Source organism: Onthophagus taurus, chromosome 8 (assembly GCF_036711975.1).
Source record: "Onthophagus taurus isolate NC chromosome 8, IU_Otau_3.0, whole genome shotgun sequence".
In the NCBI taxonomy this organism is placed as follows: domain Eukaryota; kingdom Metazoa; phylum Arthropoda; class Insecta; order Coleoptera; family Scarabaeidae; genus Onthophagus; species Onthophagus taurus.
In genome coordinates this window covers 4,884,847-4,901,945 of record NC_091973.1, presented here as the reverse complement: position 1 = coordinate 4,901,945, position 17,099 = coordinate 4,884,847, and the positions used below count along the sequence as shown (strand labels likewise).

General features: G+C 37.8%; 1 protein-coding gene and 1 long non-coding RNA gene across 10 annotated transcripts in view; one reads left to right on the top strand and one right to left on the bottom strand.

Moving 5' to 3' along the window:
* LOC111425623 (plasma membrane calcium-transporting ATPase 3) overlaps positions 1-17,099 on the bottom strand; it is a 59,936-nt gene that overhangs the window by 30,455 nt on the left and 12,382 nt on the right. For 6 of the 9 annotated variants that reach the window (XR_011641277.1, XM_071198388.1, XM_071198389.1 and 3 more), the window contains exons 1-4: positions 6,368-6,709; positions 4,169-4,340; positions 3,915-4,112; positions 3,569-3,852 (exon numbers count right to left, since the gene is read on the bottom strand). Coding sequence is in view for 8 of the 9 variants with exons in the window: in XM_071198388.1 (XP_071054489.1) it covers positions 3,569-3,852; positions 3,915-4,112; positions 4,169-4,325 (639 nt within the window). In the remaining variant the exon portion in view is untranslated. Of the gene's footprint in view, positions 1-3,568; positions 3,853-3,914; positions 4,113-4,168; positions 4,341-5,618; positions 5,774-6,367; positions 6,710-8,255; positions 8,332-17,099 lie in introns of those variants that run through there. The other 3 variants (XM_023059765.2, XM_071198387.1, XM_023059763.2) reach the window with 3 other exon arrangements.
* On the top strand, positions 13,001-13,491 carry LOC111425627 (uncharacterized). Its single transcript, XR_002707714.2, has 2 exons — positions 13,001-13,294; positions 13,355-13,491. It is a non-coding gene; the product is annotated as an uncharacterized lncRNA (long non-coding RNA).

Genomic DNA, 17,099 nt, shown 5'->3' with positions numbered 1-17,099 from the left:
CGCAGGATGTCCGTTATAAATTTTACAAAGCGATATCGCTCTACAATGAAATCCAAGATATTCCCAAGTATCCCCAACGGCACGGTTTGTGACTGCTTAATATGCATTCATTCCGAACACGTAGACGTATGAAGAGTGGCTCTTTTTGGGTTGCGTAAAATGGAATGGTTGCACTTCCAAACGCTTTCGTGAGTTCCGTTAATTAAAAAACGCGCAATAAAAAACCGTCGTCGAACACCTTTATGCTGTTACGGTTGCGGCACAAATTGTGTAGAAAAAAAAAATAATAAAACTGCGGAAACGGTTGTTGAGAAGCCGTGCGCAGTAACCCAATTTAGAAATGCCTGGGCAGAAACATGACAATTAAAATGTTTAAGCCCTGAAATAGGGCGCCAGTCGCTCGAGTGGAACAAAATTAAGAGAATGGCCCTTATGAGCAACCGTGACGAGAGTTAGATTAGAAGGCTTGCCCTTATGTAACATTTCAGCTTGTTAATATTAATAGTAATAACACCATAAAATTTAAACTATACACTTTTTAAAAATATTAGAACATAACCGTTATTTTGTAGATGAAATTAAAAATATTTTGAAAGTCAAACAAGAAATGTTGTTTATTAAAGTTAAACAAAACTAAACCAAGGTCGTGACAAACGTATCGGAGCACGTCAAGTATTCACGTTTTTTTTTAAACGGAAACAGAAGCGACATAACGTTTGCGTTTTAAATAGCAGTCAGAAGAGTTTTATAAAACACGTAACTGCCTTAATAATATGCGGTAATTATTGCAAAGGTCATATTATTCTATACGGCTGGGTTACGTCATCGCCGTAAGAGCTAGTAACCCGATCTGGAAAGCAATTCAGTATACGAAAGAATGTAATGGACCTGAACCAACGCGGCTTTTGAAGCCGAATCATGTGTGGCCAACACGTGCCAGAACCCTTACTTGTTGGCTACTTAAAAATAGTCCCAATGATTTAGTAGAAACAGAACAGATTTAGGAACGCCTTAAAAGGAATCGACAAAAAAAACAATGTTGAAACATTTTTTCACACCCATTCAACAATCGATCAATTTGAATAATTTAACCATTTTCCCGTAAACACAAGGGTCTAACACTTCTATGCAAGGAGCATTCATTTTTAATGCCGACATTCACTCAGAGAGGGTCAGGTTTAAAGTCTCGAAGGTCAACAGAAATAAAAGGAAATTATCACCGATGAATATTAAATCATCCAGACCAAATTTAAGCTCAACTCTTAAAACATTACATAATTAATTAATTTTTGTGGTTCACCGCACCTTTTACTTTTGATAACCGCAACGTGGTTATTATTTCAATATTGACTATTGAATCAAAATTTAATATATGATTTAAGTTTAATTATTGGGAAATTAATCAAAAAATCTCCTTTAATTATTAATCGAGCGACGCCATCTTCTCTTTCTGTCTGCCGTCAACTTGGTGACTTTTATTTTCGTAAGTTTTCCCGCCAGAGACAGTTGCCGTCCCTGTTCGATCGGTTTCGCGCCTTTTATTGACGGTTGATCGCGTTGGTTGTTAATCAAGTTGTCGTTACATTAATTAGTGTTTTTGATCTTTCCTTTCTTTTTCGGGACTTAGTTCTATTCAACATCAGTGTATTAATTAATAATTTTAACCTCTAAATGTAAGTCTCAAGAAATGTTTGATGGAATTGCGTGTAATCTCTTCGTAGCGTACCCTGACGAAGTTAAGAATATATTTATCGAAAGCTTGGATTAATTAAAGGAGGTTTTTCGATTCCTTCCCCTTTTTGGTTGATTTCCCAATAATTAAACTTAACTCAACGTTATATAACCAGTACTTCCAACCTCTTTTAATATGATATTAAAAAAAAATTGTGTTATTAATGTTGAGAGATATAACACCATATTACTCTAAATACTAAATTTAACATTGTTGATATATTGACTTTAGTTCACGTTGATGGATGTCAGGTTTGGTTAATAGAAAATTCTGTCAACAAACTGAACTTCAAATCAACACAAAAGTCGCTTAAATAGATCGTGGTTTTATCTACTATAATCCGCCGGTAACACATGTGCCGAGGAGTAGATTTAAATATTTACAAACGGCGTGAGTCACAAAGTCCGCGATTTGATCGTAAGAAGAAAACTCTGTATGGCCATGAGAAAAAGCACATATCATACAGTAGTCTTCTCGACGGTCGTTGCAAAAACGTTCGCGACCTAGTTCAAAATAAGAAAAACGAGTCCCCGAGTGAAAGTTGGACAGCGCATTCCTATTTCTGCCAACGATGACATACGCGGAATGAGCGCTATTTCGTACGCGGCCAGACGGGGCTGTGACCCATTTTTCTAAGCGAAACGGCCCATCAAACGAAAAACGTATTTCGTAAACACACCCCGTTAGAGTATTGATTCCGAGGATGACAAAAATGAAGTCTACAAAAACTGGGAGAAAATGATTTGATCTTAAAGATTAAAACGTAAAAAATCGAGAGACGTCCAGTTCATCCCGAAAATAACCGGTCGCGACAAATTCGCGTTCGTTCTTTGTAGGGTATTACATAAGGCGATAATTTTAGAGTCCGAGGCTGGCCCGGCGTCGACGAACGCGTCATCGGCGTCTTGTCACAGTCTGAAAGTGACGTTGTTATCGTGAATCATCCATTTCGTTTTAACGATAAAACCGCGGAAAATGTTTTTGATTGTAGATAAATAATTTTCTAAGAAAGTAGCGATACCGTTTATTGGTTATTGTGGAAAACCGATGAGGAAAAATAACGGTTAGCTCGAAAAAATGTACGTCGAATTAAAAATTTTTATTTTATATTGTTTAACAAATCATCGATTTGAAGACCTCACTTGTGATCGGTAAACGTGGATGATTTTAGTTCGATTACTAATTCAAACGGACGTCAGAATTATTTAGACCCGAGCAGCTGGTGAGAATCAATATGTCGACCGGGAAATGTGGTTGATCATCTGTCGTCTCAGGAAATAGTCGACAAATGGAAATATTAAGAACTGCATAACACGATAGTTTATAATAGATGTTAATAATATTTACATAAACTGATAATGGATTATGAACAAATAGAAATAAAAACTAATTAATTTGAGAAGCTGAAGAGGAGTAATAATAATAACATATCGGTAGATAATATTTGGAAACAGAAGGCGCGGAAAAATTGGTATAAATAGAAAAATAGCGCGAGATTATTTGGTCTGCGGCATATATTTGCGCTAAAATTATCTGCGAAGATAAGAAAATCAATAAACTGAGAGCAGAGAACACAAGCGGAGCAGGTTTACGAATCTATTTCAAGGTTTTATTTAATTATATAACTTATAACGGCAGCGTACCGTCAATGAACGATAACGGCTCAGCGTACCAACGAATCAATGGACGCTATTACGATTTGATCAAAAAACTGGTATTGTCTGAAATAGAGCAAAGTGTCGCTTATTTATAACAATAACCTTGGTTAAATATAAAATATGCAACCCGGCTACATCGGGAGAGAGAGAATTCCGGCGCAAACCGGCTACTACTTACCTTCAAGTCATTCGACTGGATAAGGATACCGTCCGCGGGCAGCAGATCGCCATACTTGATCTGGCAAATGTCACCGACGACAATTTCACTGACGCCGATCTGCTTCACCTCACTTTGCCGTATGACGGAGAACTTGTGCTCTCCCTCAATCCGACTCTGCAGACCGCGGAACTGCCGCTCTTTGGTGTAATCATTAAAAGCGGTAACTAACACGACAACTATAACGGAAATTAAGATGGCCAGACCCTCGATCCACCCGTGGCTAGAATCATCATCTTCGAGAACTAAACCAAAAGAAAAAGGACTCATTTTCTTCCCCGTTTTTAATCGCCACGAATCAACTTACGTTCGTCTTCTTCTCTCGGGGGGTTATAAAACGAGAGACCTAACGAAACTATAGCTGCTACCTCCAGGATGATAAGGGTAATATCCTGCAGCGCCTCCCATACCAGCTGCAGGAACGTTTTCGGAGGCTTGGGAGGAATACAGTTCGATCCGAACGTTTCTCTTCGATGGTCGCAATCCACTTGCGAACCGCTAAGTCCTATATAAATAAAAAGAACATTCTTCCCCGGTTCCATTCTTCCTTCTTCAACTTACCTTCATTGGGCGATGTATAAAGCTTCTTACAAATTTCTTGTACTCCTCCCAGATCCTGCACCTTGGTCACACCCTCTCGGCCCCGGTGCTCCATGAGGTCCCGGAGCTGCTTGAGAGTGATCCCATACTGCGCAGGTCGACCATCAATGGTAGCCATTTCTTTTAGCTAGATCTGTAACAAAACATAAACAATCAAACACAAAAAAATATTGTTTAAAGCGATTATAGCTTGTTGTCAAAAACACAGCAGCAAGTTTTCAAACATCAAACGATTAATATTGCTTTGGCTATTATCGACTTGAAGCTTTTAGAAAGGTCTAATAATACCGCGGTAGTTCCAGACAAAACCGGCTATAGCCCGTAAGTCACTTTGCAGTTCAGAAATTCCAAATTTAATGTTATTTATATTACCTTAATATCACCACTCAGAACCGAAAACTCTGACTGTCGAAAAGACAATGATAACCGAAAATTTTCTTTCTTAATCGTTTCGATCAAAAACTAGTAGTTAACGGTTTATCAATTATCAAGTGTGATAAGCGTCAAGAAATATCCGGATAAAACGGTAACGAAGTAGTTATAAAAGAATAACAATCTCAACAAGGCTTTATCTGCGTTCGTGGTCTAAGTGGGTGTTTAAGGGTACTCTCGGCGTCAGCCAATCAAAAAAAGCACTTCTCCAAGCGCACGGGTTACAAAATCCTTACCAAACTTTGCACCGTTATTTCGATCAAAAATTCTTCGAAAATAACAAAGCTCAATTATGAATTGTAGTTAATATAAAAATTGTAATTAAGATCATTTGTAGTTAGGAAAATTTGTAATTAAGATTAGTTATAATTAAGAACACTTGTAATTAAGATTTGTATTTCTAATTAAATTTCTTTTAAATTAAAAGTTTTGAAATTTAAAACGGCAAATAAAAGTTTCTGGTCAGTGGATATCGCTGGGGGTGTAGAATTGAGAAAGTGGGTGACCCAGATAAAAGCTTTAACAGCCTGGATGACGTCTGGATTTATTGGATCACTACCAAAGTCAATAATTGAACTATGTTGCTTACTCAGATTGTGTTAAAGGATACTTTGGTAGAAGTCTAGTTGGTGTTGATAATAATTGCATTTGCTTGCCGGGTTAACTTCACTTTGACATGGTGTTGACGTTATTACAAGAATTTATAAATGGAATTGATGTAACAATAATAACTTTAAAGCATTACTTCATGCTTTATGGTCAATTAAACTGAATATCCTGTATAGAAAATGTGGGTATATTTTGAGGAAGGAAAATTTTCTTTGGATGTTATATGATATATAAGTGTTAAAGAGTTGGGTGACCCAGATGAGATACCGGCACGGATACTTTTCAAGGCGAGGTCGGTGATAAAAGAACTAATCAAGGAGAGTTTTGAAGTCGTGGTAAATAGGTAAATGAGAGAAAGTCGGAGACCTACTTATCGTCTAAAACATTTCGCGGACGATAAACACGTTGGCTGTGACATAATTGTCTGGGTCTATTTTTGATGAGTCTACAATTTGTACGTCGGAAGAGTAGAAGAAGTTACAGCAGGTATGTTGCCAGCGCGCGCACTTTGAAGAATATATAGAAAGATACACACTCTGACGTAGCAACTGACAGTATGATCGAGCTTCAGTTAATTTTGTATATATCCGGGCTCTGCAAGGTCTTAGAGGCGACGTACTCTCTTGTCGGTATCGAGAGATCGGGGGGAGGGGGTCGGAAAGGCGAAAGGAGGTATGTATTCGCAAAAGAGGCTTATTAGTAAACTGAGCGGAAAATAGGCAATACAAGCAATAGCGAAGAAGTTATTTATAATATACGCTAGTCAGGAATCTGATGGAGACATGACGTCATCCTGACTACTCTACTCCGACGACGAGCTTAACGATCGATTCTCGCAAAACTAATAGCGGGCCGTGGATTTCGATGGTACAGGTGACACGACATGTGGTTCGGTAGTGACATTGTACTGAACTGCGGGGGGAACCGGGACCCTGACGTCACCGAACCTCGGTCCGCGGTGGTACCGTAAAGGTCAGTGTCGTCGCGGGGCCCGGAACCCGGCCTTCAGTCTTAGTGGCAATTCCTCCGTCGGCCTTAGGGTTTCGTTCGTAACTTGAGTCCTAAGGCCCACGGGGTGCCCCAAGTCACTTTGCCATGACCTAAATCGGGCGCACTTACTTCAAGCCCCGGTCCGTCGAGCCCTTTTCACTGTCCGGCTTGACTTGACGTCGCGAGGTAACGGTCAGGTTAACATTTGTCGCGCGGGCACTGGTTTGACGGCACCCAGGAACCACCCGGACACGAACTCAGCTCGCTCGCACTCGCTCGACCCCGTTCTGGCCAGTGATCATGGAATCCGATCGCAAGTGGGAATTCACAACGGGGCCGCCTCGAACACTCTGGCTCTGCCTTCGTCACTGTTCGATCGCCGAGTTCTTAATCGTATTGCGCATAAACACGACGCTGGCGCCACCGAGCGGCGCGCACGAGCTCCCGGACCTTCACGAACACGTCGCCAGCTCGCCTCGGATACCCACGGGCTTCTTCCACTCTTCCATTACCAACCTCGTCCCCTCTCCGACGCCTTTCCCCAAACCGCTCGCTCTGTCTTCCGGCGTCTTCTTCCACATCCAACCAGAACTGAATTTGATTAATATTCAATTTTGCACGTGCCGACCTGATATTTTCTATTTTTCAATGTTCAATCCCTATCGAATTGGGTCAATCTTATAATATCAAATATAATCCTATCTTTCAATCAATAAGCGTTTTATTATATTTTTTTTTACTTAAACCATTCATTAAAATACTCAGTCCACCATATTGCAACAAAGGTAATTGTTATTCTGCAAAAATAATTTTATGTATGTGGAACATTACACTTTCTTCGGCACATTATATTTGCATATAATATAACATGGATACACTTTCTCCAAGATTATCATTTACTTTAGCCAAAGATCAAAGTGCACGATAACATCTGTAATTGTACTGATATGTAACACACTAGGAAGATATCAGACGTTAAGAAAATGTTTCGAATTGCACTGGGTTGATGTCCTATTTCAAGAAAAAGTCTAGAATTATGCAACGACCAGACACCATATTGCCAAAAAGGTTGAAATTGTTATAACCAGAGTCCAAACTTCAATTAAATGTCTGGAAACACTTAGATTTACTTTAACTAAAGATCAAAGTGCAAGATAAAATCTGTAATGGCACTGATATGATTAAAAATTGTAAGGACAAGTTTGTAATTACACTGGGAAGATATCAGAGGTTAAGAAAATGTTTGGAATTGCACTCGGTTGATGTCCTATTTCAAGAAAAAGTCTAGAATTATTCAACGGCCAGACACCATATGGCCAAAAAGTTTGAAATTGCTGTAGCTAGAATACAAACTTCAATCAAATGTCAGGAAAGCGTCTGGAAACTCTTTCCTGACATTCTCGCAGATGGTGGTATAATATGAGTATCTCATATTGTAGTCTAATTATGATAAAGATTAGATTAAAAAAGAAATCCTTGCAGATATAAAATATTCAACGTATAACTTTCACGTTCACCCTCGAATAAAAAAAAAACTGCAAACGTAGGTGGGATTATAATAGGCGATTCCTCTCTGGCAACATAACGGAAACAACACCTACGGGATCGAGCGAATAGGTAAACGGATACATCGACTGGGCAGCACGAATAGAAGAATAAACGATCGACCTTCCATCGCCAAATCGAAATTTCTACATAAATCATTCTTCCCCACGTATAAACGGTATGATAAAAGGGGGCAACGCTGTTGACTACCGATCGCAAATGTGTACCACGTGCTACCGGGGACTCTCTTTAATTATAAAGGGGGCCAAAAATTACTGCCGCCACCTTAAGTATGGTTCGACGATAAGATTCCCATCTACAACGGTCGAATCGATAACGAAGTGTTTACTCTGTCGCGGCGAGAATTATTGACGTTAAAAAATGGGCGGTTTTAATGAATTATTATAATACATTCAAAGTGAATATGTTGTCAACAAAGATTTAGTAACATCCGGTGATAAGAGTCACTCACCATATATTTATATACGTAGAACTATTCACGACACGATCACTAAACGAAGTGGGTGATTTCGTCTAAAATTTAGGTCCTAAATATCTCTTATTCGTACATTGTCTTCATATCAGCACAAATGTAAATAATCCGGGGCAAGATGGGCTGTTTGATTTGAGATTAAACGGCCCCTCAATTAGCGTGCGAGAGTGAGAAAGACACAAGCGTATGATTACCGAGTATTTACCCAGCCTTTTGTCATCCATTTACCACTGCATGCTTATCTACTTATGGCATTTTGCGGACCTTTATGACAAAATCTACTGAATGAAGTCCGCAAACTACATTCGCCCCTCCGCGACCGCGTAAGACAAACATAATTACGACGAAATTAAGCAACTCCGATGGCCGGGTCGTAAATTAACCTTAAAATTATGTGGGGGGATTAACCCGAGAGGTCGCGTGTTAACATTTCATTTGAGGTCGTTTCGCAACTTTCACAATTTCTAACGGTGAAAGTAAAAACAGTTCCACTTATAAAATTATTATTTACCAGCTTTTCATTATTTATATATAAAATTTTTAAACTTATATAATCGACATTATCGTTATATCCGGAAATTGTTATCATTGATATGAGCTGATTTCGATAAGCAATACATATAATAATTATTGTAGTCTTTTTCATTGAATAAATCATACTGAATGAAATGTGTTAGAAAAGTCATTATGATCCAGATTGAACTTGGCACAAATTACGAAACATCACGACTACATTTGGATAAATATTAATAATATATATATGCCATCAAAAGATTTTATACATTATACCGACGTCATCATTGCAAGTATGTAACCAACTACGCAAATCGCGTATTGCAATACCAATACTGTGATATTGGTTGCATAAATAAATATAATTAAGTATGCAACCAATATCACAGTATTGGTATTGCAATACGCGATTTGCGTAGTTGGTTACATACTTGCAATGATGACGTCGGGTACGATAATTAATTAATACAATGTATGTAGAGTGATAATGTATTACTAATATTCTAAATATTAATAATGTTTTATAGCAAAGTTTCATAAGGTTATAAAGTTTCAGTGATTTACATCTGGAGATATGAGTTTTTGGAGCGCGTTTGAATCTGTTTACGACATCGCGACGTATTTAACAATACAACTGCGATATTTGCTAGGAAGAGTAATAAAAGATATATTTTGCAGCGATTGTTATTAGATTGTGTAACCATTGGACGTATAAACGTCCAAGGATGACGTTATTATAAACTCATCAGATGGTTACCGAGCGAATTTTATTGGTGACCCCATACGCCTTCGCGATGTAATTAATTTCGTAGTGTAAACACTACAGGACGTTCTAAATTCTGAGCACGCCTCTCTTAATAAGTACTCCTCCATCGGAGCCTTTTTTATTGGGGGAACACAAACTAGGTATATTAAGCTTTAGTCTGCGATAAAGTTTTCTAAAGGACGACGGCAGCGGAATTTGTATACAAAACGTTCTTAGACAAAGTAAACTAATAACTGTACGGCAACAAAGCCGAAGAGATAAACTATCACTTGGAGAGGGTGTAACTTTACATCATCGGACGACCGCAGCGTTATTTCTAGCCGTTTCGGCGCGAAAGAAACGTTCCGAGAGGCCAGAAATTTTTAAACAATCCGTGAAAAAGCATCGCCATTAATCAAAAAAAAAAAACGCGAAATCGCGACCCAGATTCCCCTCGGCCCCACGTTCGCCGCCGACCCGATTTATGACGGCTATTTTAATTAAAAAATTAAACGCCGATTAATCGATTCCCCCTCGACACCAACGTGGAAATTAAGCCCCCTCTCTATGTTTATCGGGAAACTCTTAAACAATTAAGGGCCGGAATCTGTTGAAAGGATTTCTCGATTATTTAGTACCTCGTTTAATTCAATCGTTTAGGTAACATAAACTCAAAGTTTGATTTGACAAATAGAAAGCAATAGTCGAGAAAGAAAAATGTTTGAAACGATAGAAACTTCACGTTCAAACGGTTGAGACTCGTCAGGCACGATCAGAATACGGAATTAGCATTACCACATACGCAAACACTCTTTATTGCATCGCCACGGGACCTCGTGCCACGATGTCACTGCGTTTGTGAAGGAATGCGCTTGGGCAACGTTTTGCCTCTGAAAATGCAAATAACGTCCCTTCTGGTAATATAACGTCGTTCTTGGGAGCAATTAAGGGCATGAGAAATACTTTTTCTCGACCCCTCCTAGTCCTGTTTTGTTCGATCCAAACGATAAAAACACCAAATGTCGCTTTTTATGGTCACACAAAAGAATTATTACGATACAAAAAAAAATTTAATATTAGAACAAAAATATTCAAAAGAAAATTAATATCTGATATAACGTATTAATACCGAGAAGGGAGTGTCCGTTATAGCACTAGAATTAACACTAGTTTTGCACTATCACTAGAACTAACACAAGTCCTAAAACTAGAATCATTCGAGTTTAGCCGCACGTCTTTCAAGACGGCTAAACCCGAATTATTCTAGTTTTAGGTCTTGTGTTAGTTCTAGTTTTGTACTATCACTAGAACTAACGCAAGACCTAAAACTAGAATCATTCGGATTTAGCCGCACGTCTTTCAAGACGGCTAAATCCGAATGATTCTAGTTCTAGGTCTAGTGTTAGTTCTAGTTTTACACTAGCATTATCACTAGAACTAACACAAGACCTAGAACTAGAATCATTCGGATTTAGCCGTCTTGAAAGACGTGCGGCTAAATCCGAATGATTCTAGTTTTAGGTCTTGCGTTTGTTCTACACTATCATTATCACTAGAACTAACACTAGACCTACAACTAGAAACATTCGGATTTAGCCGCACGTCTTTCAAGACGGCTAAATCCGAATGATTCTAGTTTTAGGTCTTGCGTTAGTTCTACACTATCATTATCACTAGAACTAACACTAGACCTACAACTAGAAACATTCGGATTTAGCCGCACGTCTTTCAAGACGGCTAAAGCCGAATGATTCTAGTTTTAGGTCTTGTGTTAGTTTTAGTTTTGCACTATCACTAGAACTAACACAAGAGCTAAAACTAGAATCATTCGGATTTAGCCGCACGTCTTTCAAGAAGTTTTACACTAGCATTATCACTAGAACTAACACTAGACCTACAACTAGAAACATTCGGATTTAGCCGCACGTCTTTCAAGACAGCTAAATCCGAATGATTCTAGTTCTAGGTCTTGTGTTAGTTCTAGTGATAGTGCTAGTGTAAAACTAGAACTAACACTAGACCTACAACTAGAAACGTTCGGGTTTAGCCGTGAGTCTTTTAAAACGGCTAAACCCGAATGATTCTAGTTTTAGGTCTTGTGTTAGTTCTAGTTTTGCACTATCACTAGAACTAACACAAGACCTAAAACTAGAATCATTCGGGTTTAGCCGCACGTCTTTCAAGACGGCTAAACCCGAATGATTCTAGTTTTAAGTCTTGTGTTAGTTTTAATTTTGCACTATCACTAGAACTAACACAAGACCTAAAACTAGAATCATTCGGGTTTAGCCGCACGTCTTTCAAGACGGCTAAACCTGAATGATTCTAGTTCTAGATCTTGTGTTAGTTCTAGTTTTAGTTATGGAACTAACACTAGACCTAGAACTAGAAAGTTTCTAGTTCTAGATCTAGTGTTAGTTTTCGTTGAATAAAAATATTTCAAGAATCTAGTACTGAAAATATTAGCTGCCGACATTTTATGAAAAACAAGTGATATTTATTTAATAATAAATAAAATGCATTAATTAAAAAATTCGTAGTAACAAAGTGTTCCAAGTTGGATAATATAAATGAATATCACGTAACAGTAAATATTTCATTCCACGATATGATTTTTATAATGAGAAATAGAAGTTTAGTTGTATCACCTCGGTAGTAATTTGGTGCTTATAACTTTTCCGGGAACTCCGGGAATTGGAATAACCTCGACGAGCGAATAAAAAGGAGTTAAAAAAGGTCGAAACACTTGCTAACGAGGAAACTGTGTTGCCTGTACCCAATTATCTAAAGCGAAACAGCGATTTTGAAAAGTTTCTAGCGTTGGTTGACGTCATTTCCAGGGAGTAGGTACAGCACTGACAGAAAGTTGGGGGAGACACGTTACGATATCGAAGATATCGAACGTTACGCCCCAATAGATCCCGTAAATCTAATTTATAGTGTTTTGTTTCGGGAATCATAACTCAGGGGTCCGCTAATATTAACTTCTATCCCGGTGGATATGGCGCAATAATGGGTAAACAGAAGGAGAACCTAAAATAAGACAGAATCCACCCGGCTAATCCGTTTTCTTGGATGTTTCCCGAGAAGGATTAATTAAAAAACAATTTACTTGACAACTCTCCTGGAAAAAGATTTAATTTGCGGAGTCGTTTAAATTTAAAGTCTTCATTTACAAGTTATAACCAGCGAGTTCAACGACTTAAAAATTCAAATAGCAACAATGTCCTTGGTGACCTCTTTTCACGTCACGTTATTGTAATGTCAGAGTCACACTTAATATTAGCGATGTATCAGAGTTTGTATAGGTAACTAGACGCTGTCGTGTCAATATTGATAGCACCTTTCACGTAATACGATTTCTCGATACACAGGTTGGAGTGTTTTTATCTGATTTTTCTATCTACTTTATTGCTTCATTTTTAAGTTACCTTGTTTTCTCGCTTTTAGGCCTAATGCAATTGGCCGCATTCCAGCGGCGTTCGAGTTAAACGCTAAACATTAGAGTTAGAATTTGAAGCGAACCTCGTTTTGTTTAACGGTTCTGCACCAACCTAAATATATCAAAACCCGTAGCAGGTAAAGGATTTTGAGATGGGACGTTATTAGGTGCCGAAAAATCCAAACAATACAACGCTGTACCCCGGGACAAGCGAAAATAGCCTAACCTTGAAAAGCGTGACTGAAAAATCCGGATTGGACGTATTTTCAGCGCCCAGTAGTAAATATTTCACGGGACGCTAGTCATGATAATTGAAAAGTGAGAATTAAAATTTTTTGTATACTACTACTTAAGTGTATTTATTATCTTCTATTATAGCTTCGTTTACATCGTTAGATAAGGGAGTGAGTAACTCTGAAAGACAATGGGGGTCTTTATTGGGCTGAGTACTAAATAACAAGATATGGTCGCGATCCAATTGTTTAACGCTTACAATAAATCTCGCATATATGATATTTTAACGTAGTAGTCAGTGCGTATTTTTGGATCTCTGAACACATAATACTACACCGCGGATGAGTTGAGTATCTGCGCATAAGCACTAAATAAAAATCGACATCATAAAATTAATACATATTAGTATTTTTCAACCTTGAGTAAAAATGGTTGGAAACCTAGATTTGTGGAAATAGAGACAAGTGCGCCCACTAGGCTAGACATTCATGTTAGTAGTTTCTTTTTTTCTGTCGGCCGTCAAAGATCGATAGATGAATGCGCGTCTCCGCTCCAATTTCCAAGTCTCTATGGGTCTTCATTAGGCAGAGTTAAAAGAGGGCTTTTCTATAGAGTCCCGAATCCGAAAAGTACAAAGTAGTGCCCGGTATTTGTGCGAATTGCATCGGCACGTAGTTTTGGTAGCGGAAGCGCGTTTGCTAAGCTCTGCACGAACATAAAACTCGCATTAAAAAGGAAACTGTATCGTATTGTAGACGAGATTTTTCAAGTATGCAAAAAAATAGAAAAAATTATATAAAACGTTTCGAGTGAGCAATCTATTATATTTTCTTTTTGTATACTTGTGATTAATTGTTAATGGCAGATAATAATTTTTTAAATATGCGTCATGGTGGTTAATATTTTTTTTATCAGAATGTTAAAAGTTGGTTGTGACGCAATTCGACTTATGATTACGAAGGATGTTTACGTCAATGCGCTTTGTTGTTTCAAGATCGGGAAGGTGATTGCGTTTAGATGCCGCAAAAGAGATTTTAATAATAGAGTGATAATTTAAGTAATAACGAAAATAGTGGGAGAGTATTTTTAGACGTTTTTTTCCTTCGGTTTTGTAATGTCCGCCGCCTAAACGGCTGACGTGCACGAACAAATGGATATAAAATGTATTTTTATAACGAAGGATAATGACATTGACGTCCACTAAAAATTTTATCTAAAATTTTGCCGAAGAGTTAGGACAACAATCGCGTTTTTCCCGACTTTACGAAGTTGTTTTCGCATATTTTTATTAGAGTATTTATAGTGGCATAATATATAACAAGTGTAAAGGCCAGACGAGTCTATATCTATTTTTCGCTTTAGCTTTGCACAATTCCACCTGGTTCGCATTTGAATGCAAAATGTGAGCTACATACAAAATTTTGTTTAATTATAGATTTATTTCATCATCACTTATTTTTATAAAACAATAAAACTGTTTTCATTTTCATACCTAAAGGTCATATTTAACGTTAAAAATAATCACTGCGCATGACCGTCTATTCAATTTCTCCATGGTATTACTATCAATACAAATGATTTAGTAAACGCAAAACAATTACGGCACCAATTTACGGCGGCTTTTACAACTCCATAAATTCTGACTAGTTTTTCAGACAATTCCGTTATTTTTAGACGTATCGTTTTTTCATTACCCATCAAATTCGAGCAGTTAGCAAAACTCCAGATTTCATTTTAAGAAACCAATTAGTTCTCAAAATATTTTAAAATCAAAATAAATTTATATATAAATAATATTTGATAAATGCAATTCAATTTGAAATTCGAATCATGGTATAATTGCGGGATGAAAATGTCATCTCATTTCAATATTCCTAGAATTTCCCTCAATACCTGTTGTTTTTAAGTTTGTTTATGAAATGATGAATATTGATGCGCATAAAGCGATTTAACAAGGGATTATTAATGAACCGAATGGGAACAAACAGTTTTATTGAATAATTCACGGAACGTACAGCATTGCTTTATTTCCCTCCTTTTGTGATTTTTTAATATTATATAAATAAATTTAAAAATCATTGCAATATTCCTGGAATTCGTTTCAATACTTGCTCATTTGGGTTCGTTCATCAATATTATGTAATAATATCAAAAGCGATTCAATTTTGGATTCACCGAATGGGAATTACTTTCGATTTTATTAAAATAATTCATGGAATTTGCAGCTAAAATCGATTTCATTCTATTTTATACCAGAAGTAATTCAACAGATTTATTCTCAAAATTTTGGCATAAACTAGAAAATCTTCTACTAAGTTTTAGACATTTCTGGGCATTTAAGGAAAAATGTCAAAATTTGCTGAATTCGTAGTTTTACAAGTTGCTGCTTGAAATGTATGGCAGAAATGATCTCGGCCAAGTATTGTTCTTGATACTTGGGGCATAATACTTATGGCGGCCGACATCTTCGAAGTCGGCCGAGATTATTTGTTATATCACGAAGAATACTTGGGACGAACCAAGTTTACCCTGCTATAAAGTTTATGGAAGAAATATCTCGGCCGACTTCGAAGACGTCGGCCGTTCTAAGAAACAACCAAAATTAATCAATTTCCGTGATAAAACACTCTGGATTCGGAGTTACTGCTTGAAATTTATGGCAGAAATGATCTCGGCCAAGTATTGTTCTTGATACTTGGGGCGGCCGACATCTTCGAAGTCGGCCGAGATTATTTCTTATATCAGGAACAATACTTGGGGCGGCCGACATCTTCGAAGTCGGCCGAGATTATTTTTTATATCACGAAGAATACTTGGGACGAACCAAGTCTATCCTGCTATAAAGTTTATGGAAGAAATATCTCGGCGGACTTCGAAGACGTCGGCCGTTCTAAGAAACAACCAAAATTAATCAATTTCCGTGATAAAACACGCTGGATTCGGAGTTACTACTTGAAATTTATGGCAGAAATGATCTCGGCCAAGTATTGTTCTTGATACTTGGGGCGGCCGACATCTTCGAAGTCGGCCGAGATTATTTCTTATACCAGGAACAATACTTGGGGCGGCCGACATCTTCGAAGTCGGCCGAGATTATTTTTTATATCACGAAGAATACTTGGGACGAACCAAGTTTACCCTGCTATAAAGTTTATGGAAGAAATATCTCGGCCGACTTCGAAGACGTCGGCCGTTCTAAGAAACAACCAAAATTAATCAATTTCCGTGATAAAACACTCTGGATTCGGAGTTACTGCTTGAAATTTATGGCAGAAATGATCTCGGCCAAGTATTGTTCTTGATACTTGGGGCATAATACTTGGGGCGGCCGACATCTTCGAAGTCAGCTAAGTTTTAGACATTTCTGGGCATTTAAGGAAAAATATCAAAATTTGTTGAATTCGTAGTTTTACAAGTTGCTACTTGAAATTTATGACAGAAATGATCTCGGCCAAGTATTGTTCTTGATACTTGGGGCGGCCGACATCTTCGAAGTCGGCCGAGATTATTTTTTATATCACGAAGAATACTTGGGACGAACCAAGTTTACCCTGCTATAAAGTTAATGGAAGAAGTATCTCGGCCGACTTCGAAGACGTCGGCCGTTCTAAGAAACAACCAAAATTAATCAATTTCCGTGATAAAACACAAATGATCTCGGCCAAGTATTGTTCTTGATACTTGGGGCGGCCAACATCTTCGAAGTCGGCCGAAATTATTTCTTATACCAGGAACAATACTTGGGGCGGCCGACATCTTCGAAGTCGGCCGAGATTATTTCTTATATCACGAAGAATACTTGGGACGAACCAAGTTTACCCTGCTATAAAGTTTATGGAAGAAATATCTCGGCCGACTTCGAAGACGTCGGCCGTTCTAAGAAACAACC